Source organism: Vidua macroura, chromosome 13, assembly GCF_024509145.1.
Source record: "Vidua macroura isolate BioBank_ID:100142 chromosome 13, ASM2450914v1, whole genome shotgun sequence".
Classification (NCBI taxonomy): domain Eukaryota; kingdom Metazoa; phylum Chordata; class Aves; order Passeriformes; family Viduidae; genus Vidua; species Vidua macroura.
In genome coordinates, this window is record NC_071583.1 from 17,581,306 (window position 1) to 17,605,573 (window position 24,268).

General features: G+C 37.9%; 2 protein-coding genes across 3 annotated transcripts in view; one reads left to right on the forward strand and one right to left on the reverse strand.

The window, feature by feature from the left end:
* Positions 1–24,268, reverse strand: part of CENPP (centromere protein P) — a 113,748-nt gene that overhangs the window by 45,561 nt on the left and 43,919 nt on the right. The window lies entirely within an intron of this gene.
* Positions 357–16,166, forward strand: ASPN (asporin). The gene is made up of 8 exons (XM_053989009.1): positions 357–621; positions 5,902–6,172; positions 7,396–7,508; positions 9,816–10,029; positions 10,408–10,518; positions 13,000–13,093; positions 14,221–14,359; positions 14,921–16,166. The coding sequence occupies exons 2-8, from the start codon at positions 5,926–5,928 to the stop codon at positions 15,116–15,118; spliced, it is 1,116 nt and encodes a 371-aa protein (XP_053844984.1). The 5' UTR covers positions 357–621; positions 5,902–5,925; the 3' UTR covers positions 15,119–16,166.

Below are 24,268 nucleotides of genomic sequence, written 5' to 3' on the forward strand. Positions count from 1 at the left end.
AGCCAGACTGCTGCCTCTTGAAAGCAGAACTAAAACTTATACGGAGCTACACAATAAAGTCCTAATTTTCTAACTTTAGAAAGTTTGGCAGCCTGCAGGTCACTGCAGGCTACTGGTTTACTCTGCCACTGGCTGAAGTTTTATAGTTCTATTCAAGTCACACTTTTAAAAGAATAATGGCTAGTGAAATCATAAATAAGTGGGATTCCACAGCAGGAATGACCTGAAATGGACCTCACTGTACTTCCAATGGCCTGATGTCAACTATTATTAAACTACAGGTTTTATAAAGTCTTCCACTAGACGTCTAGAGTTAAGCCAGAAGTTTTGGCTCTAATACAGGCAGTGATGAAAAACATATGAGTGGTAACAAGTCGCCTTAATATCATTCTTCAGTGCTAAGATGGGCTAATCTGAAGCAGCACTTTACTCTGGTATCACCCACGGTGCCAGACGGATCAAGAGCATTGGAAGTGGATTTTTTCTTTATATATGCTTTTCATTTCACAGAACTCACTCTAGCTTCCTTTTCCCCTATTTTTTGGTAATATGAAATAACTGGACATAAGGACCTAAGGTGGATTATCCCAGTGCTTCTGGAAGAACTTCCAAACCTGCAAGGTATGTCCAGTTTGAATACCTATTCTATATAAACAGCAGCAAAGAGTTAAGGTTGTCAGTCACTATGTGCAGATTAATAACATCAGATAATTTAGAATTAGAAATACCACTTTTTAAATGGAACATTTGAAAATTTACTTGCAGCTGAAATACTTCTGTATTTACTACATGTGAGCTGAAAAACAAATACAGCAATAGTGAATTATTTAACTATCAAAGACTTGTCAGAAAAATGTAACAACTGACCAGAACACTTTTTCTCAGTTATAACCATTGATGAAAATCTACTCTACAATAACAGCAACACTTATTTAGTAATAACTCAATGTTAACTTTCTGTAATTTGGTATTCAAGTTGGTGGGGGTTTTAAAGTACATATCAGCAAAATAATTAAAAACAACTCAGGAAAGAATGAACTGTAGATGAACTACAACCTAAAAATCCTCATAAATCACTCAATAACAAGAGTCAAGCAGGTCTTCATAAAAAGTAATAGACTCTGTAAACACAACTTATTTTGTAAACATCCTCTTAATTATTACTGCTTAACTTCAATATTAGACTATTTCTGTCAACAGACATTCTACAGTAATCTTACTAACAAAAAACCCCCCTCCTGTTTTTCCTCAGCAATTTAAGTAAATAAATTGAGTAGATAAAGAGTTAAACATAAACTCCTTTTATTTCTGGATTGGGACAGTGACTAATAGAAGCAGAACTATTTTTAAATATAGATTTCAAAACAGTTATGGTCTTGCCTTTCTTTGGACAAAATCTGTGCACAGAGAAATTATTTGTGTTATTAATGAACACAGGGACTTTTCTTTGCCTCTGCAAAGACCACCACCAGGTCATTTAAACATTTCCTTTTCAGCAATAATGCCATGGGAAATTTGTCTCTGTATATTGGTACCAGGAGTGATTTCTAAATATAATTTAGAGTCTTTTTAAGACTTAAAAACTTCATGTATTAAGTCCTTCAGTATCATAACTGATAAGACAGCAAAGTCCACATTGCTGGACTGGTTTGCAGCTGCCAAGCAATTGAGAGTTATTTGTTGTTGGGTCTCTTTATGCACTCTTCCCACACTAACAACACAACTTCTACTCTCACTGAAAGGGATTTTCTTCCTATAACTCATGTTTAGAATTTTCACATCACAGAAATATGGGAATTTTCCATATAAAATATTAAGGGTTTTAATAATCTTAAATTATACTGTGACATCACTTGTATTTAATGATTTATAAATTATAACTAATAGCATAAAAAGTGCCTGTGTTCCATGTGTAGTTTGGCAATATGAGTTTGGGTACAGATGACCACATTAGTGAGGATAAGTGTATCCCAAACATCCAGTGCAGTGATTTTTGGACAGTTAAAGACCTCAGGAAAGCACCTTAGAGCATCTCTCCATGTGAAGTGCACTCTCCACATTTAGTCACCTCACCTTGGGGTGGCTCATGTTCCAGGGAGAAAGTGCTCAAAAGCTTTTTGTGCTGAAGGATAAGAAGGATTGACATAAAGAAGGTACAATGGAGCTTGAATTCACCACACTCTTTGTCAAACTCATTCTCAAATGTTCTGGTCTGTTAAAACAAGAATGGACAAAGCCAGGCTTTGTCCAAGTGACAACCAGCTGCTCAGGGCATTATTTAACAGAGCACTTAAGCCTGCCTAACAGCTTGAATATGTCAGGAATGGCTCCCCCATTGCTTCTCCTTCCTTCTCTTTCCATTTAATGTTCCAGCCCAGCCAACCAGGCTGTTCCACCCATTCTTTTGTGCTGGTTCTGGTACTCCAAACTGACTCAGTTTCTTCACTTGGAAAGAATATGATGGGGTTTTCTGTTGTTCACATTAGTTTTGTGCTGGTGTAGTGAGTTCAACCAGCTCAGTGAACAGCCTGAAAGGAAGAGTTGGTACCAGAGAGCTGGCAGGGAACACGTGGGAGCACAGTCAGGCTCAAGTGGTGGCAGGGGACCATTATATAGGTATATATACACATATATACCTATATATACACATATATACCTATACCTTCTGAAACAGTATTTCATAAAATCTTTGTGACAGTATTTCATAAAATCTTCATGACAGTAGTTTCAAAAAGATCACTAGGATCTTGGATTTTAGGCTTTCTTGTAATTCTCTTATTCTTGAAGTTTAAGCATGCAGAAAGTTTGTATAAGTTCTTTGAGAAGTGCTGCAGAGTCAGAGCATTTTTAAAGAGTCATAACAGCATCTGTTTACAGGGAAGCTCCAAACCTCAGGCAGGAAAGAACCATCCCCACACCTTCATAAAACTCAGATCTTTAGGATCCATTCCTTGGCATTTCTTTGGCCTATGCAAACCTAGACTCAAGCTTGATGATCACTCCTAGCTACAAAGCCAGAACGATTTCCTAAGGGCAAGATGGGAAGATGAAGCAAGGACTTTTTTCTTTAAAATGAAAAAAATCACAACTCAGATTTCCTTACATAAAGGGACTTGCTTTCAAAAGATTTAACTCGCAGAACCAATATGTCACCAGTGACACATTTCAACACTACTTTTCTAGAACTTTCTGAGCAACACATGTTTTTCAAGAGTTCAAATTGGCCACTACTCCAGTCGCAGCCTCAATTTTTTTAATACTTTGAAATCCTAATTTTTGGCTATGTGAAAGGAAATATGCAATCCATTTGCTACAGATGCAAGTGTGGGAACAGATTTTTAGGTTGTTTCATAAGAGAACTTCCTAGCACCACATCCAAAACAACATTTTAGGAACATACATGCGAGTTTCTTTTAGATCCAATAAAACTACACAGCCAGCACCTTTCACAAATTGAAGTCAGAAGGGACTAAGAAAGTCCATGTCCCAGGACATCATCACACTTGATATCCTGCATATGGAAATGGTGTCTCATCACTGGATAAACCACAGGGCATTTTGGCACTTCGGACCTAAACTGCCAGGGAAGAACAGAGAGTGTGACAGCCCAGCCATTAAACCACTTGTCCAAGAACAATGAGAACTTGGAAGTCTGAAAGGCTTCCTCATCTCCTAATTGATGATATGACTAAAGTAGTGAAGATTTTGGCCTTTTTCTGAAGCTGAAATAGAAGACTGAAAAGGCCAAATATTCCAAAGGTGCACAGCCAGAGATGACAACAATTGTCTCCAAAAAGCCAAACAGAGGTTCCTTCTTCCCAGCACTGTTTATATTCAAAGAGTCTTTCAAGGACAGACATTGAAAGGGATTGCAAGAACAACCACAAAATTATTTCTAGGAGCATTGTAAGAGAACATTATTTTGAATACAAAGGAAAATATATGGGAAAAATACATGTGAAGATAATCTTGTTACATCAGTAAAAGTACATGCCCTACCCAAATGGGCATGCAATTGAACTATTATGGAAAATATTAAATTTAGCTAGATGTTGTTTACCTACAAGACACAAAGTACTTTGTGATTCCAATTTCAGGCATATATTTGGACGAAAGAAGTGCCCCATTCTTTTTATGTTATCTGAACACTGTTAGCTTTCTTCTTTTTAAACTCCCTGAAATAGACACAGATATAGGAGCAGCAAGGTATGCAAGAAATTTGCATTTAATGCTATTATGAACCCTCTCCAATAAACATCAAAATGACTCTGCACAGAAAAAAGTACAAACAAAATCTCATTTTGAACAAGCCAAGTCAAGCCCCAGAACAAAGCTGAGCACTCCTTTTCCTATAGTGGAGGATCAATGACAAAATGCCTACATAAAGGCATTTTTCATCTCCAAACAGATCAGCAAGCATTTAATTAGGTGATCAAACAAGAATTGACACCCGTTTAGTATTTCCTTAAAGAGGCCTATGATAGTCTAAATAGAAACGTTTTTATAAACAGGACATGCACAATAAAATTGCTTGCAGCCTCTCTTAGTTTATGGAGCACATTTTCACTTCCAAATGACTTCTGGAATTGGGACTTGAAGGGAAAAAATGTCAAGCTGAGGGCTGAATTTACATTTTCTCACAGTTTGTTGCATTCTGTGGCAATTCTTACTATCTTCATTCTCCTCTGCACCTAGTTTTGTAGGAACAAGGAAAAAAAACCCCACCAAACAGAAAAGCCCCAACCTATGTTTATTGAAAAATTCACACACAAAAATAGCAGATTTCAGCTTTTTTTCTGGATGTAAATTAAGTCACCGATTTCCACTGACATGGATTTCTAACAGGAAAGTCCTTCTCAGAGAAAAGAGCCCTCCTCAAACAGAAGTCAAGAGAGAATTGGGTTTGTTCAGCCTGGGAAAGAGAAGTTTCGGGGTGACTGAATTGTGACCTTCCAGTGCTTGAAGAGCCAACAAGAAAGACACAGAGGGACTTCTTACAAGAGCCCTATAAGAGTGACAGGACAAGGGCAATGGCTCCACACTGGCAGGGAACAGGTTTTAACTATTGGGAAGAAATCCTTCCCAGCGAGGGTGGTGAGGCCCTGGCACAGGTGCCCAGAGCAGCCCTGGCTGCCCCTGGATCCCTGGCAGTGTCCAAGGCTGGGTTGGATGGGGCTTGGAGCACCCTGGGATAGTGGAAGGTGTCCCTGCCATGGCAGAGGGGTGGAATGAGATGATCTTTAAGGTCCCTTCCAAAGTGTTCTGGGATTCTACAACTCTGTGAGCTGTATTTGCATGCAGAGGTGAACTTCTATCACTGGCAATAACAAACAAATGACTGGAATGTGGGAAAAGCTGTTGTCAGGACTGAAAACTTCAGATTAGACTAGGAAGAGCTTAATTAAAGTGTTTAGGGAGTGGAATACCGAGTGTTTAGGAAGTATCCTGCTGAGTGCATTTTATGCACTGCTAATCAAGCACTTCCCAATTTTATAAGCAATGCACATATGCAAATATATCCCACTAAAAATATTTTTTTACTGAGAAAGAATAAAATAAATCATATTCCAACTTCTGGTAAAGTTTACTACAAAAATTACACTTCAAAGCATGAAGCAAATGATGATATTATTTGTAAATGAAACTAAAATGCTCTAATATCACATTAATGCCTAATGAATTTAAGTTAATATTATGTGTAATTTTATAATATTAATTTATATTAAAATATTATTTTTATATCCTTTATATACGAATTAAACCTCAATATTCACAACAGGCTCTTTTTCAGGACTAGATGGTGTGGCAGTGAGTGAAGTAAACAATTCAATAGCTTCATCTGCTGTTCCCTATTCACTGATTCTGATGCTTGGTTTTTTGTTTGTTTGTTCACTTTCCAAGACTGGTTATCCTGACTAAGAAGATATGAAAGAATACACACTCCTTCTCTTCTTGGCTTTGTGCTCTGCCAAATCTCTCACTGGTCCTTCATATTTTACACTAAAGAATATGATGCTCCAAGATATGGAAGACGATGACGATGATGATGATGATGACAATTCTCTATTTCCAACCACTGAACCCATTCTACCACTCATTCCTTTTGATCTGTTCCCAACATGCCCCTTTGGATGCCAGTGCTATGTGAGAGTTGTCCATTGCTCTGACCTAGGTAAGAATGAATTTGTGTGTCTGTTCTCCACTGGATTCTCCTTTGTAGGATTTGTCTTTTAAAAGATGAATTATTATGCAGGAACATAAATGGGATGCAAAGTATTCCCTCAGCTTAACTTCTACCAAAGTTATCATCCATTTAGCCAAAGGCAAATGTGTTCCTGTCACTGATGCAGGTACATCCCAATCCCTAAAAGTGAATTCATTATTAATTGTGGCAATTTGAATTAGTGCTCACTGAAGTTTTCCTGTCATTCAAGGCAATCAAAGGACTGTGCTCTCACCACTAGCACAGTGATAAATGCCATTTTTACTCATCACAGCCCTGCCACCTTCCTAAACTTCATCCTGGACTCCTCGTGTCGTAGAAACATTGTCCATACATAAATTGCTGGGGTTTTAAAAAATGTGTTGTTATTAAGGAATCAAAAACTTTTGCTGACAGCAGCAAACTCTGGTTAATGTATCCGGTCTACAGATTTCAAACTGCTTTACATGAGTTTACACATAGAAAAATCCCGCATTAAAAGATTTCATCTTTAGATAAGTGCAATCTATTAATTACAGAATAATTGTTAAAATGGACAGCATTTAGCATTTCATGCATCAGCATTTCCACTCAAAAGAAAGTTACTGTCCCTGTTGAGTCCTTTCTACTGATTCAGGATCTCAGATGGCCTGAGCTGCAGTGGGTTTGTAACTAAACAGCAAACTGGGTTGGAGGAATAATGCTACTGGTACTGATTTATGTTAATGACTTGAACCCTCAGCAGTTGCCCCATTGACATGGACAGGGCAGAGCAGAGGTCTGAAGGAGCACTAAGCAGAGACTCCTGAATCCACAGCCATGCTCCTCACCAAGGAACCACCGCCCTGGATTCCTGAGGGATCCTTTCTCCAGGGACAAAACAGCTGCTGTCTAGGACAACCCATGCTCTGAGGATTATTTCACAGATGCAAAGAGTCCACAGCGAGCAGCTTTCATGGTCAAGGGCAGAAGCAATTCTTCCCAAAACCTTGCACATGTTTGTGGTACATTCTTGCATCATTAGTTTTTCCCACTATCAAAAATTCCCTTCTACCTTTTGCTTTATGGCTGTTCATATTTTCTTCCCCACCATATTCATTAACAATCTTATTGTGTTTCAATGTTTAGCAGTTAATTTCTTTGGACTTAAATACAGCACATAATGTTTCTGTTTATGTCACATACTTATGTAGGTTTGACATCAATTCCTCGCAACATCCCGCCAGATACTCGTATGATTGATCTTCAAAACAACAAAATCAAAGAGGTCAAGGAAAACGATCTCCAAGGACTCACATCACTTTATGTAAGCTTGTTATTTCCCAAGTTTGAAATCTTAGTTAGCAATCTGAAATATTTAGATACCTAAAAAACACAAATGTTATTTCCTTCTCCAATAATATAGATAAAAATAGCCTAATGCCTGCATATTTGAGTGCTTCCACACAGTAAGAAGCAAATACCTTTGAGTTGTAAGAACTACTTTCTACCGTACCCAGAAAATGTACCACATAGATCTAACCAAAAAGATTCTCAAGATTTTTCAGTTCTTAGCACGCACAGAAACATTCCCTACATTTTAAAGGCTGCAAGGCCTCCTTTTTATCTGCTTAGATGGAAAATAGCAGAAAGAATTTAACCTCACAAAATTTAACCACATTTTCTGAGGGTATCTTCAAAAGAAGAGAACATAAAACTAACACATACAGCACTGAAACCAGTGAACAGAAAACAGAAACACCAAATTACTGGAAAAGTCAGGGGCTTTACTCCTAATTTGTTACCATGCTCAATTATGCATGTAGTGACAGGCTTTGAAACAAATATCACTGGCAACTGATAAATCTAGATGTTTACAGTATGCAATAATCCCTTTTTATGATGAAAGGAAATGAGAGTCCAGAGGGCTGGGAAGTAGATTAATTCTGCTTTAGAATATTTGTTTCTATTGGATGTCACTGTAGACCCGGTATCCAGATCTAGTTCCACTAACAAATACTGACCATTTAAAATTTTTTTCTCTAAAACCCAAATCTATTCCATAACTGATAGCAAATTAATTACATTCTAGTCTCCATTAGAAAGACACGAGACACACAAACTAACATAAGGACCATTCCTAAGACATTAGGAAGAAATTCTCCCCTGTGAGGGAGGGCAGGCCCTGGCACAGGTACCCAGAGCAGCTGTGGCTGCCCCTGGATCCCTGGCAGTGCCCAAGGCCAGGCTGGAGGGGGCTTGGAGCAGCCTGGGACAGTGGAAGGTGTCCCTGGCCATGGCAGGGAGTGGCACTGGATGGTATTTAAGGTCCCTGCCAACCCAAAAATCATTCTGTGACTCTACAAAACAAATCCTTTCAGTCACATTTAACTTCTGAGCAAGATCTGAAAATTTACCAGATCTAAATGCTTGTGAATGGGCCTGTTAATTGTTATGGCCTAGGACAGGACAGAAAAAATAGGAACTATATAAATTCAGAGTTGGCAATGAAGCATTTCCTAGTCTCTTGTCTCGTGTCTGGGTGCAGAATGGTGTTAGCAGCAAGCAAAAAGTAACTGCACAAACTGTGGTTTATATTCTGTGTAAAAGATCCAAGAGACTCTTATCTCCAACGACTGAGAAAGCCACTGGAATCCATCAGCAAACACATTAAAGACCAGAGTCACCACTTAATTATGTGATAGCTGAGCACACTGAGCTGCTTTGCTTTTTCTCCTCGGTTCATTTGTGGCAAGGCCGAACAACATTTTCACTGAGAGCAAAGTTTATTTTGTACAGCTTGGCTCAGTCCTGGAGTCTGCTTAGCAAAGGCACAGATGGCAACTTGGATTAGGAAGGAGCATTTCCTGTTTATTTCCTTGAGCTAACCTCATTTTTTCCTGGGAAAAATAATTCTTGTTTGCTCTACTTTTTTTCTAAGAAGAGATGACTCCAAGAAATAAAAAAGAAACATAAATGAATAGCTTAAGTATGGAAATGCAGAGGTGTGATTTGACATGCAAAATCATTTCAGATAGTGTGTATTTTGCTGTCTGTAGTAACTCATTACAAGCTCCCTGATAACACATAGCAATGAGGAAGAAGCTGCCCCCAAAAGACTCATGTACTGTACAGAGGAGAGAGACTGAAGTTCACAGGAGCTGGAAACGTCAAATAAAACATAAATTCATGTGTCATATACAGATACTAACGTCGAAGAAAGATTAAAAACTTCACTTTTATTTTGCAGCATTATGTTAAAATAAAAGATGAGATTCTGAGTTTTGAGAATTTGTCTGCATCAAGGAACAATAGTGACGAAGTATATAACCCCATACAATCCCACAAAATATCTGAATACAAACATATTGTGTTGCCAATTCTCAGGATCCATTGGCACCTTGTCAGCTCTACCTTCTGGTTAATACTCCAGCTTTCAGTTTCTTCTTTGTTTTTCATAATCAACTGAAATGCCTAAAGCATCTACAAAGTGCTGAAGTTTGGTAGGATGGAAAAATAAAATATTTTAAATACTTAATTGCTGAATTACACATCAAATCCATGACTTCAAATTCATAGTCATAAGACTCCTGGATAAAGAAAGCTTTCTAACTGCTCTTTCCATCTCCCATAGGCACTGGCTTTGAACAACAATAAAATATACAAGATCCATCCCAAAGCCTTTCAACCAACAAAGAGGCTACGACGACTCTATTTGTCCCACAATCAACTGACAGAGATTCCAACAAATCTACCCAGAACTCTTGCAGAGCTCAGAATTCATGCTAATAAGGTTAAGAAAATCCCCAAGGATGTATTTAAAGGAATGAAGTCTCTACATGTTTTAGGTAAGTCTTAATTAAGTAGAACAGAAAATGTCTTTACCAAACATGGAACATATTATACATCATTTCCATTCAAACATTTCCCCAAGGCACAGTTTCCTCTTAAAGAGATATGCATTCTGTGGGAATACCCTCCACAATTTAGTTTCTATGTGAAGTTGCTGCAAAGGTCAAGTTTTGGATAATCCTGCAAACCAAGCAACACAGCCTTAATACCCTGAGGGCTGTGACACCCCTCAGAACAGACAATCAAAGCTAAACATTAATGAGTGCTTGCAATATCAGAAATCATAAATAAATTTAAATCAGCTCTTTATAACTTAGTCTAAGCTGCACAAAATTCCTATGCCATAAATGCTTTTCTTTTTCCCCCTTGGGCAGAAATGAGTGCAAATCCTCTTAACAATGATGGAATAGAGCCAGGGGCTTTTGAAGGGGTAAATATCTACCACATACGAATTGCAGAGGCCAAGTTAACTTCAATTCCTAAAGGTAGGTCTGCTTTCCCTTTTCTAGTTTACTTATACCAGCACACTCCTTAATAAAATGCTTTAACATCTGAAGGATTATTAAATTCATAAATTTGTTTTGTATTGTCATTACTACCAAACCACTTCCTACCTTTTGTTTTTGAACTTTATATCCAATTCCCCATCCCAGAAGAGTTCATGAACAAACAGCACACAGTGCACACACCTTCTACCTGTCAGCACATCCATTCCTCTCACAGAATGTCCAGACACTTGTCTCAGGAGGAACAATAAAAAGAAATTCCATAATTTGATGTCACTTCACATCTTTCACTTGTCAAAAATCCTCACAGAGAAAGCATAAACTCCCCAGTATTTGATCAGGGATATAAGGGATGCAAAATTCCCACTTCCTTTACGGATTTCAAATATAAGTCCAAAATCTCTAAAATTTATTTTTAATATTTCAAGTCACACTGCACCTCAAATACGGTGGTCAATGTAGTTTTGCTAAGTAAAACTTAATTCTAATATTTAATTCACCATAACATAATACAAAATCAAATCACTTTTTCATATAGAAAACCCCCAACCTAGTAATTTAGGTATAAATAAATTAAAATACTAATTTGACAAATCACTGACCTCCACACACACAAATGTAGCATAAAAGATTTCAGTACAATACTCCACCTGCTTTTTCTGCAGATCAATGTGGAACTGAACCAAATTCTCATTATTTTCAACTGCTCAAAACTACCAGCTAAAAGAAAAAGGAAGGAAACAAAGCAAAACATTCTGTTCTATGCTCTAACTCACAGGGAAACAATGTTGGCCCCGTATTTATTTCTGATTATTCAGATAAAGAACTTAAGAACTTGTTTCTTATTAATCTCTTCCTGTATGCATATCTATCTATCTATCTATATATATGTACATATAAATATACAGAAGAGAATAAGAGAACACTAAAAAAAACCTGTATAAGAGAAAACTGTAGAAGAGAACAGTAAAAAAACTCTCAACAATAATCAAAACCAACTCACCCCAACTGTTCAGATAACTTTAAAATCAGAAAGCCTTTGTCTGCCTAACAAAAACAAAAAAAACCCCACAAAAACAAACAAAAAACCAAAAAACAAACAAACAAAAAACCCCAAAACAACCTAGTATCAGCTCCTGTCACTTAGCACAAAAAAATCCCAATGTAAAATGATTCTAATTTTGTTTTTCTATAGAGAAATCCCCTACAAAGACACACAAGCATGAGGTCCAAAATGTGGTGTCAGATACACAAACAAACCAAACCAAACAGGATTTCATGGTGAACTCCTTCACCACAAACGCAAGCTGAGTTTGCAGATGCGTCTCTCTGCAAATGCTACAACAGCACAAAGGTTTAAAAAAAATGTAGCTTATAAAAGGTACTAAAAACGTGCCTTGGACAGGTGGGTGGCCTTGCCTCTGGCTGTTGTCACTCAGGCACCCAGAACTGCGAGCTGGAACGCAAACTGGAGCAGAGCCCAAACAAACCAACGTTATTCCAAGAATAAAGGCAGGCTGGGAAGCAGGCACGTCCCGTCAGAGCCGGGAGCAGCGCTCTGCCAGCCCCAGAGGGCAGCGGAACCGCTCGGTGCGCTGGACCATCCACACACAGGCTCGGGAAACCGGGCCCAGCACCAGCAAACATTCAGGCTGGCATGAGTTCCCTTGCCCTCACTAAGAGGATGTTGTGGAAAGATTCGCCACCTCCTGGTCCATTCACCAGTCTGGATTTGGAATTTTTGGAAACACAACAGAAAATATTCTGGCATGGGAAAGAGCTATCAAATACCACAATTCTGCTTAGAATACTCCAAAACCTTTCCCTCCAGTCCCATCCTAGCAGCTGTGACAGCACAACTGCTACAGCATTTAGGAAAAAAACTACAGATCTTCAAAAAACTCTCCCTGGTTCCAGAGGCTTTGACTACAGACTCTGAGAAAAATGTACAAAACACAGGATCAACATCTTTGACAATGTAACCATTAGAGTTGTTATAAAGGAAGCCAGAAAAAGTACCAAATTTTGGAACTCTTATATCTCTTAATTAGCATATATCCTTCCACAGCTTAATTTTTTTAAAAGTTATTATTTTAAACCAAATTATATTGGTGATTTTCTTCATTAACATCCTTATATGTAATTATATGTAATATAATTACATTATCTATTATTTTATATATAATCCATATTATATATATGTCACATCTATTACATATATACATATTACATATATATAATATTTATTAAATCTATTCATAATATATATTACACATATATGTAATATAATTATATATACTCCATTATTTGTAATACCTATTTCTTTGATGCAGACAACCTCCCCAAGATTCTTCACCTAATTCTAAACACAAAGGAAAGAAGCTTCTTGGAACATAATAAATGTTCCAAGAAAAAATAAGTTGACTTGGATTTTTCACACTGTGATTTTTTTTTCATCAGATTTGCCCTCCAGTCTTCTGGAGCTTCACTTAGATGACAATAAGATCACAGGAATTGAACTTGAGGATTTTATCCGCTACAAAGACCTACAAAGGTAAAATTCCCTGGCTGGATCCCTTTATTTGTTAAAATGTCATGCCCAGGAAGATCTTATATTTGATACTTCTCTTGTTAATGGGAGAAAAAAGAATAAGAATTATAGGTGTTTTAGTAAGAGTTGTTCTAAATAAGACCCAACTTTAAAATCCAAACACACCCCCAAACCCCCACATTAGTCTTGTTATTACATGTTTTGCCAACAGGCTGCAACAGAAAAGTAGGATAAAAACAAAATATAACTAACCTAAGTTCTTCTAATTCTTATAAATTTATTCTTGTAAATACAGCAGCTGGTAAAGGAAACAACAGCTCTCAAATGCAATGAGGTTTAAAGAAAAATATGTGTTTCTGAGGAATGTATCACTGAAATAGGAGAGAAGGAAGTTCTCTCTGTAAAGCTCAGTTAAGAATGCTGAAAAGATGGCTGAGCAGCACTGGATTTGGTAACAGAAATTACTGAACTGCCTTTAGATACCAAATTTAGTTTCTATAAATCAGGAAAGAATGGAGAAAAAGGGGCTAACAGGAAGGGCAGAAAGAGCAATTCTGAATGACCTGAGGCTCCAGCTTCTGAAGCACCTTCTGAGCAAAGCAGGCTGAAGCCTTATAGCAAAAAATATAAGGAAAAACTGGAAATAGGAAAGAAGGTAGGCCTGCTTAGTAAAAAACATTATATTTTAAAAATAAGCTATACATTAAAAACAGCTTTCTAGACAAGACTTGCTATTTGGCTATTTATTAGAACTTACTACAAGTGACTACACTTTGCAGCTGCACTACTTGGTACAATGATATGATTTATTCCACAAGCAACTTGATGTTTATAATTTAAACACTTGCCACTATAATTACAAAAACTGCATGCAAAACAGAACAATTGCTTACATCAGATAACTGATAACTGCTGTGAGCCAATCTCTAAGTTAGGGCAATGTTAGGTCAATGCTGATTTTTTTCCTATCAAAGGTATCATCTTCTATCATCTTCTCCCAGTTCTTTTCTCCCTCTGTATTTACTCCTGTATATTTCAATCTTAAAAAATAAAACCCAACTCTTCAGTGCTGTTGTGAATCTGTGAATCTCAATTAGTCTTTAATTAAATGTTCCTTGTACTATTTCTAGGCTAGGCCTCGGCAATAATAAAATCAAAGAAGTGGAAAATGGAAGCTTTGCCAACATCCCAAGTGTACGTGAAATCCACCTGGAAAAAAACAAGCTGAAGAAGGTTCCTCCTGGATTACCTGAACTGAAATATCTGCAGGTCATACACTGAACTTATCAGACAGCTCTGGGAGTTCTGAGTTGTTTGGCATTCCCACTATCACACTGACGAGGTCACAACCAAAAAGCATAATTAACTGACATATATATTTTGCCATGAGTCTCCTACTAGGAGAGCCTGAAATCATCAAAGCCTATTAAAGAAATAAACAAAATCAAATTGCAGGAACACTTCCTAGGAAAGGAAAAAAAGGACAAGAAACTGCTACACTCAAAAATTGTCTCCAGAAATGAGAATCTAATACTGCATCATTATAATTCTTCCTACAAGAGAATATAAAATTGCATTTTAGAACCAAGTTCCCTAAGAATAGAATCCAATTATTCGAAAAACACATTGACAAAATGCCATATGACTTTTCTTTGTGGAAAGACTGGGGCAGGAGGAAGACTTTTCAAAAAAAATTAACACCAATTTTAAGCTCTTGTTACTCTCAAGGTCTGCATGGAACAGATGTTTTAGCAAACTTCAGCTACATGCTAAGGAATATTTTCCCCATTTTCATTCAACTCCTGTATTTTTCTGCTCCTATTGCTGCAGGTGGTCTTCCTTCATTCCAACCATATTGCGAAGCTGGGAGTGAATGATTTCTGTCCGACGGGACGAAGGAAGAAGAAAGCCCTGTACAGCGGCATCAGCCTCTTCAACAACCCTGTCAAGTACTGGGAGGTCCAGCCTTCAACCTTCCGCTGCATTTTAGCCAGGAACAGTGTTCAGCTTGGGAACTTCCTCAAGTGAGACCCAAGTTGGTTGTTTCAAAAAGCAACTTGTCCAAATCAGTTTTACAATACTTGAAATTTGCAGAAAAAATGCTGATTTTACGCTATTTAACCGTTTACAAAGTATTTGCTATTTCAGAGGTAATTAATTAGAAACAATATGTTAAGTAGGATCCATTGTATTATTTGACAATGTTCAACCTACATTTGAGTAATTTAAACAAAAGTCTTTATATCTTACAGAAGGACTCTTAGAAGTGGAACTGGAAACTGTATTTGATGTTTCCTATTATAGATGTTAAATGCCTTCCTTAAATCACATCGTTTGGACATATTCTTTCTTTCACATAAATCCTGAAAATCATGTGGAAGTGACTTTTTCCACAGTTAGGAAAAAGAGACCTAGGCTCACTCCCAGAAAGTGTTGTAAGAAAAGTTGCAAAACCAAAAATTACCAGACTTCAAGGGCAATTTCTTCTGCCGTTTTTGATAATAAGCAAAGATGTAATAAAAAGCTATGATATTGTCAGGTAGTTGTCTCTAAGCTAGAATATATTCTTACAATCTTTTAAGTGAGATAAAGACAAGTTTCATATCAAGAACAGACAAAAAGTGTTTAAAAGCTGCTGGTAATTTTTCCTTGCAACTTTAAGAAGAAAATGTCCTTCAATGTTTTGCTATTGATAGAATTGGATGCAGTCTGAACATTAAAAGTAGGATTCAAGAATTATCATATGCTTCAAGCTTAATAGGAATGACTATTAAACTCCCTTTAGGCCAGCACAAACATTTTTCCTTTATCTATAACAACTGTAATCATGTTTTTCACTTTATTCTCTTCCTCTTTACATTTTGACATCACACGGGTTAAGGATCCCTCCTTAATGGAAGTACCTTACAATTGCCAAAACCAAGCAGCTGGAACTCACCTGCCCTGCCCTTCCTGTGCAGGGCAGCACACAGAACTCTCAATACTGACAGTACTGTATAAAATGGATATTTTAGATATCTATTTAGTGTATATTTGCTATTGGGATTCAAAATAAATTAAATAAACTTACAGAATACCTGCATGTGTATGCTTTATTACATGGTTGCTCACATCAAAATGTTCTGACAATATAACCAAGCACATTTGTGACTCTTCTCTAGGCACTTCCTCTAGTGCTCCTTTTTCCAAATCTACAGAGCTTACAGGTCATTTATCATTGCTGGTTTGCACAAAGTTCAAAATCCAAGACTTTGGGAAATGGCACAGACTCGTAGAAGAAAATACTACAAATAACTCAATTTGTAACTACAAATAACCCAACCTCAGCCTTCCTACCACCCACCTAAGTACACTACACAATCAGCATCAAATCTGAATTCTTTCCATCTGCTTGATCTCCTGGTAGTTAATATTGTGTTAGCACCACTCTGCTGCTGAGACACAAAGCTATGTGAAGAGAGGAGGCAGAGCAGACCAGGGGAGGCTTTTACTGAAGAACAATATTTGCAAATCGAAATTCCATAACACACTTCAAAGCAGAATAAAAACAGAAGACTAAACAGAACACAAAACCTGAAATCTGCTGATGACCAAGCATCTTTCTATTCCTGGCTTCTGGAGATGTTTCTAAGGAGTGCATTTCCTAGCAAATACCAACATTCCCTTAAGGACAGACTCCACTGCCTGAAGTACCATAAACAACTAATAACCCCATGCAATGTTAGTAAATACAATAGGTAGCAGAGAAATCATTACATCTTTATGAATCACTAGTTTATATGTGTTCATAAACACTCCTGCAATACTAGTTACATCATTCCAGCAATGCCAACACCAGCAGAAAAGCTGATTCCAATTCTGTAGATTAACTGAAAGAACAAACTCACAATGTTGTGCAGTACATTTTTCTACACTAATTTACTGGTAAGGTTTAAAAGGAAACACAACAGAGAATGCAAACAATTCCTTATCTAATTGGGGTTAATGCAGTGGACAACAGGAACTGCATCCTTGTGCTCTCTAAATCTATGAATTCTTTACATCACTTGTGTAAGAATTTCACTGAAGTTTTAAGTCTGCTACTGAACTCCTACTATAATGGGAAAGCTTTGTAAAAATATAGTAAAGTCCTAAGAGGTAGAAAACCATATAGTCTTGATCTTATCCTTCCAGAGCCTTAAAAACTCTCTTGCCTTCTCACTCATTCCTCTGGCCATGCACCCAGACTGAGAAACACTTTCTCCAGTCAGCACCCTTGGATGCATAGAACATTCACAGAAGAAACTGCAGCACTACTTTGGAAGAATATACCTCTACCCTTCCTGTTAATAAATAGCCTCCAAACTATTTTATCATCTGCTTAGGTCTGCACTGTCCTCCAAGCAAATTCAGCCAGCTTAGAAGTTTAAAAAAGTTTCATCTGTGACTTAAACTACACTGACAATTTTTCATTACAGCAGGGAAGTATCAAATGGTTCATTTTAACCATTTCCTGTAGATTTTATTTTTAGAGAAGAGCAGTAATTTCCTAGATCACTTCAAATTGATAGGATGCCTGTCAATTAAGAGAAAATAAACTATGCTCAACAACCCTCCACTATTTTCAGATATCATTCTTCAGCTGGAATTTGTGGTGATAATAGTTAATAGTTTCCACACCTTGCATCTTTGGCATGCTTTAAAATAGATTCAGGTGGATGTGTCAGTGGCACACAAATATTATGATATAAAATGCACCTTATGCAATTTCAGCAATGGTTTCTGAACATGGACAAAAATGTAATTAACAGAATAGTAATTAACTGATGATAACACACTAGTGTTCAGTGATCTTCCCACAGAACAAGGCATTTCAGTATCAGCAGATAGGAAGAAAATCTGTCAAGAAATCAACTCCACCTTTACATTCTCTAAAAATGTTATAGGGAAAGAGGGAGAAAGAGAAACTTGATATAAATCCTTCTCATTACTTATTCCTTGTACAAGAATCTACATTTCTCTAATAAAAAAAAAAATAATATTTATTCCATCTAAGATTTTCAAACTTTAAAGGGCTTCTCTCTTCTGAAAATCTGCCAGGTCCCTACACAACAGTTAACAAATTTCACCAGAGGGTGGCAGCCTGTGGCTACAAATAGAAGGAAAAGTCATTCTAAAGAATAAATGACAAAGATTATCAGAGCACTGGAAGAGCCCAGTAAACGTCACAAACACTGATTAAGCAGAGGGGCCTGTTTGAGTACTAAAGTACGATTTGAGTGCTGCTAAACCCTGCGTTCTTTGTCCTGCTCTACACCATTAAATTACCAAGGGATGTAATAGTCTCATTTTTCCAAGTCTTTTCCCCGCCCCTTTTCCCAATATCAACCTACTTAATGCAGTACTTCCAACACAGCAATACAAAAGATATTGCAGCATTAGTAGACAAAGAGAAGCAAAATTAATAAGACACAAAAAGTTTAAAGAATATAAGATACTGCTAAATCATTATTTTAACTTCCACCATCAGCTGTGGCAAATATACACAATGTAAATCAAAACATACCTTCAATAAAACATATTTTCTTTCATATGATCTAGGGTTAGATCTAGGGATCTTTCTCCTGCTGCTAGACTGAATTAAAGAAGGTGAAGAAGTGTTTATTTCCTTTTTCCAGTATTAGTAGTGTCTTCCTGCTCTGCCCTGGATGAAACCTGCAGGAATTCAGCGTATCAGACAAGCTGGCTAGAAGTGTCAGGAAGGAGAAGAGGACAGATGGACAGAGAAGGAGCACAGCTTTTGGATCTCACTGCCTGATGTTAAGAACAAAGAGCTGCAAATTCCTAAAAGCACAGCGAAGTTTGGGCTGGATGAGCAGATAGTGAGGTGGGCTGAAAATGGGCTGGAAGGCAGCGAGCGCAGAGAGGCCACGTGGTGAATTCCAGCTGGAGGTCAGGAACTGCCAGCGTCGCCCAGGGGTCAGTGCTGGCTCCAGCTCTGCTCCCAGCTTCATTATCCATCTGCATGACAGGGCAGAGCACACTCACAAGGTCACTGGTGACTGATATGTGACTCTCTGGGGTTATGCTGCTGGAGGAATGGCCAGCAGGGGCTCATGCAGTTCAGCTAAGGGAAGCCCAAAATCTTGTCCCTAGTGAGGGATTAGCCCATGAACTGGTGGCTGCTGGCTGACCTGGAGAGCAGCTTTGCAGGAAAGGATCTGTGGGTCCTGGTGGACAAACTGAACATGAGCCAGCAACGTGCCCTTTGTGGAAGGACAGCTCACAGTATTCTGGGCTGCTTTAAAGGGATGAAGACAACTCTTCATTCCCAGTGTTGCTGTCACTAAGTTATTCCAAGAGCTAAGAAGCTCCAGACGTCTGGATTCCTATGGATTTGAGTCGTGCAAGCCTCAGGTCCCTCCAGCTGCTCTCTGCCTCACACCACAGCACCTCTCTGCTGCCAAAGGCCAGAGCCAGCCATGTGCCAAGTGGTCACTCACAGCTCTGTCCTCTCCTGCCTTCCATCTGCTCCTAAGCAGGATTTGGAACTGTCCCTTCCCAGCTGAAGGACCTCTCTGGAGCACTTTCCTCTGCCCAGCTGCTATTTTCCACAAGTTAATAACAAGAACATAAATATTTCTCTCTATCCTGTGTCAAAATTGGTTATAATTGGTAATAACGATTAAAAGATACTGAGTGAAATAAGTGACAAAAAAAAGGTTCTTTTCTTTAAAAAAAAAAAAAATCAAGAAGGGAAAGTTTGACTATTTTAAACATAATGGAAATTTCCAAAATGTTTCATGAGTATTCCATTAGGAATTCCTGCACCTGCATTTCCCAAAAGTGAGTGAAATGACTCAGACCAGAGCAATTGAAAAACATAAACTAAGAAGTGCAATTTTTAACCCTCCATATCTGTTTGCTAAAGCAGCAAAATATCTCAGCTACCTAAACCAGGTTGTGCATAGAAAATCTGATATGACTTCACTGTTAGGCAATTTTAGAATAACTTAATGTAATCTCAAAAAGCATTTACTCATGTCCTAGAAAGAAATTGCTATTATCTCTTGAAGATACTCATTCCATATCCATTCAATTGCCAGTTAAAATACTGCACTATTTATCCAGAAAAACTATGGTACACTGCAACAGACAAAAAAAATAATATTTTCATTTCATTTTTAACAGAATTTAACAGCAGCATAATAATAAAAGCAGTACTAAACTAAAAATAATGAAATTGTTTTTAAAAGATCTGAAGGATCTTTTTTTTTTTTCCCTCATTCTCTATGTTTAGAGAATGTTTCCTCATTCTCTTATGTTTAACATTGCTTCTTGGGCTTGTGTTGGGATTTTTCCCTCCTTTCTGGGGAGACTAGAGATTTGAGAACAAAGCTGCTAATAGGAAACATATGGAAAAGTTCTGGAGTAAATGAAAATCTGACTTGAATTCCAAATGCCACGTATCACATACCACAGTCTAAATTATCTGCTAAGATAAATGCAGGATTTACCCTCCATACTCAGTGAATCACATGAGATGGAAGACAAGGTTATGTATGAAATAAACAAAAACAGACTTGCATGATATTTAAGAGACTTCCAAAACTAATCAATATTTTGAAGCAAGTTGGGATGTTTCTCAAAGCCCATGTGAGCCAGTAAAAGACTGGCTCAACAGAACATGCTGCCTTGCTGCAGTTTTTCATATAAGATATGAACATTCCTACCCAAGTGAACAGTCAGGCTCTGGATTTAACCACTGTGCTGCTGTGGTTGTAGTGGGAACCCCTCACAGCCAGGCTTTCCTATGCATGAACACTTCCCTGTCTCAAATCCCTGTCCAGGGGAAATGTGACGACCATGAGATTTCTGGCACAGCAGCATTGAAGACTCAGTTTTGATGAGAATCTCACACATTTCCCCAGGCAGCCAAGCCTTGCCCCAAACTCCCTGTGCAGCAGCAGGGAATTTAGCAAGCCTGGATGCACCAGAGTAACCACACATATAGAGAGCCCCTCAAGAAGTGATTCACACACCTGGTTCATGCCACTTGTGCTACCCATCACCTGCACAAAGCTTTCTGTCAGAATCAAGCAGAAACACTGAAATCAACGGTTTCTCCTCACAATTACATTTGCAGGAACAATTACGGTGTTACAGTCTTTGCTGAGAATGGAAAATATCTTGAGCTGTCAGGCTGCCAGAGGATGGAAAATTTCCAGAGGGACAGAGAGGGAGAAAGTCACAGACACAAGCATGGACTTGCCTCTTAATGCTTCAGCTAGTGGCATTTCCAAAAGCTGTTTAGACATAAAGACCAATGAAAATATTTTTCTTCCAGAAACACTCTTCACAGAGCATGTTAACTCATTTGTGGAAAAGAAAGCTGGCCTGCCATTCTAAAAGATATTATTTAACCAACATTTATATGTTATTTAGGCCACCAAGAACATACAGTCACCATTATTATCCTTCTGTCACCTCTATCTTCTTTTCCAGGGCAAAACAAGGAACAAGGGAGTCACAAGTCAGTAAAAAGGGCCTGATTTTTAGCATGAAGAAACCACTTTTGTATTAACCTTGTGAGATGATGTCCAGACTCAGGAAGTGACAGAACAATCTATTATCCTGCAAGAATAATAAAAGCAACTGTCTATATTAATTTCTCCAGCAGCAATATTGTGATGCAGCTTAATTATTACTTGCTTAAGAAAAATTAAGTGATAAATACCTAGAAATGAATAACTTCAGGAAAGCTTACTTGGCTTTTTAGAATGCATATTTTTCATTTATAGTTTAAGCTAATACATTCAGTTTCTATTTAGATGTTACCCTCCTGTAAATTAATATTACTGGTATCTTGTATTTCCTCAGATACTAGATTTTACAAGGAAAAAGACTTTTGACTTAATTCCTTTAAAAAAGTTACTAACATAGAAAAAGAAAGCCAGATAATTTTCAGGAAAACAGCAAAACTAAATGTCAGTACAAAAGTAGAATATTTTACCCCCATAGTCCCTGACTACACAATGCTGTCCTTTAGTGCAAACCAGCAGAACCATCACGTAATAGGATGAATTTTGAGATTAAAGAATCGGGATACTTTTAGGAGCTATTTTCCACGCAAACACCTACCTAACCTGGGAAGTTAATGATCTGACAAACTATGCTCCTGTACAGTGGCCTGTAAATTTGAGATACTTGATATGAAGATAAAGTCTGTCATGATGCCATACGGAAGAAAACACTTCAAACCTCACACCATCATTATCACACCCAGCCCCCCAAAGTACTTCCTTAACCAACATGCCAAGAGATCCCTTGTTTCCCCTGTCAGGACCACAGTTAACAATTAGCATTCATAAACCCACAGCCTTTTATTTCAGAAAAATAGAAACTAAGTCTGATCTGGACCCAATCTTCAATATCCTTCCTATTCCCGCTAATAGATGGAAGGAAAAAAAGTAGGTACCCTTTATAAAAGCCCTGTATATTATTTATGATAAAGGCACAAACAAAGTGAGTATTTTAAAAATATAAAATGTTTCTTACCATAAACTAACTACAACTCGTGGTGCTGTTTTCCTTGAGCGCGTTCCATTGGAGCACACATGTGTAAGGCAATATTTCATTACTCCTGTTTCAGGAATGCTTTGCCTTAGCAACACTGTGTTTTATGGATTTATACTGCTTCTAGTGCCTTGTGCTTAGGACAGAAAGGGTAATGTATGCTTCCCACTTGAACAGTTCCCTCCCAAAATCAGAATGCACAGGAACTGAGAAGAGGAGAAAATGTGAGCATGGAAAACACATCTGTCAGATGTGCAACTGCTTCATAAAGGCACTGCTCTGTCTTTCTAAAAGGTACCTTTCTACTCAAACATCTCACCATGGCTAAACCCAGTATCTAGTTCAGTCATTAGCAGTTCAAAACAACTACCCCAGTCCCCATTCTGGGGCTGCTTTCACAACACACAAATTTATTTAGAAGTTTCAGCATTAAGCCAAATGTTTGGCAAAGATGTGAAGGGAGATCTGGACAGCTGTCTTGCATTAAAACTGACATTTTTAAAGGGAGCTACTACTATCAGCTCAGTTCTGTTAGAGTTTAATCACTCAAAGCACCGATTTCATGCCATTCCCTAAGACCCAGTTAATATTTTTTTTTAGTAATTGATTCTTTTAGAACAAAAATGTTCTGAATGTTTATATTTTGGCTACAAACAGCTTTAGGCATTTACTCCACTCTGCAAAAAGCAATAGGACAAGGCAAGAGAAGGTGTTGAAAGCAAGAGAGAACAAGGACACACTTGCCAGATTACCATGGAAGGTCTGTAATGCCCAGATCAACCTTTTCTCCTTAATGAAATGGAAAGAGAAGGCAGTACCCAAGGCCAGGTTGGACAAGGCTTGAAGCAACGTGGGATAGTGGATGGTCCCTGCCCATGGCAGGGGCTGGAACTGGGTGAGCTTTCATCATTCCGTGATTCTCTGAGTACTGGTTTTAGTGTGAGCCTTGCTCAAATCTTCACGGTAAGGCCTTTTAAGGATCCCAGAACAGGTAATAAAAGAAACAACTTCCAGCCAGAGTGATAGGATCAAAATAAGACACCCCCCTCCCCCCCCCCAGCCCAGAGCTCTGCCAAGGAGGAGCTGTGATTCACAAATTATTCAAACAACAGAGAAACCCTTTTGATTTGATTAAATCCCATAAATCAACAGACACATTTATTTTGTATGTCAAGCATGAGCATCGCTTCCAAAGGACTGTTAATATTAAAGAATGTTCAAACAAAATGGAGATAAAAATGGAGAGTAACCAAAGGAAATAAAGGGTAGAGAGATTATATCTTTCCTTATAAGAAAATATGTCAGGGTACAGAATGAGGTGTAATAACACCTGGTGTTTCTATGAAAGCTTCCAAGTCACAGATTCTGGCTGCATAAGAATTGCACTGCAGGCCATAAAGGCAATGTGGTGCCAACATTTCAAGGTCTGTGCTAAAAGGAGAGGATTTATTCACTTTAAGAAAGAAGGGATAATAAAAATTAAGAACCATTTTAAGGCTGATGTTAAGTTTCCAGACTATAGGAGAGAACTGAGCAGCTGCCTGGCAGAATCCTCTGCACCACCAGGCTGGACAGTTGTATTTGTTTGACTATTTCTAGAGCAATAGGTGTTTAAGAAAAGAA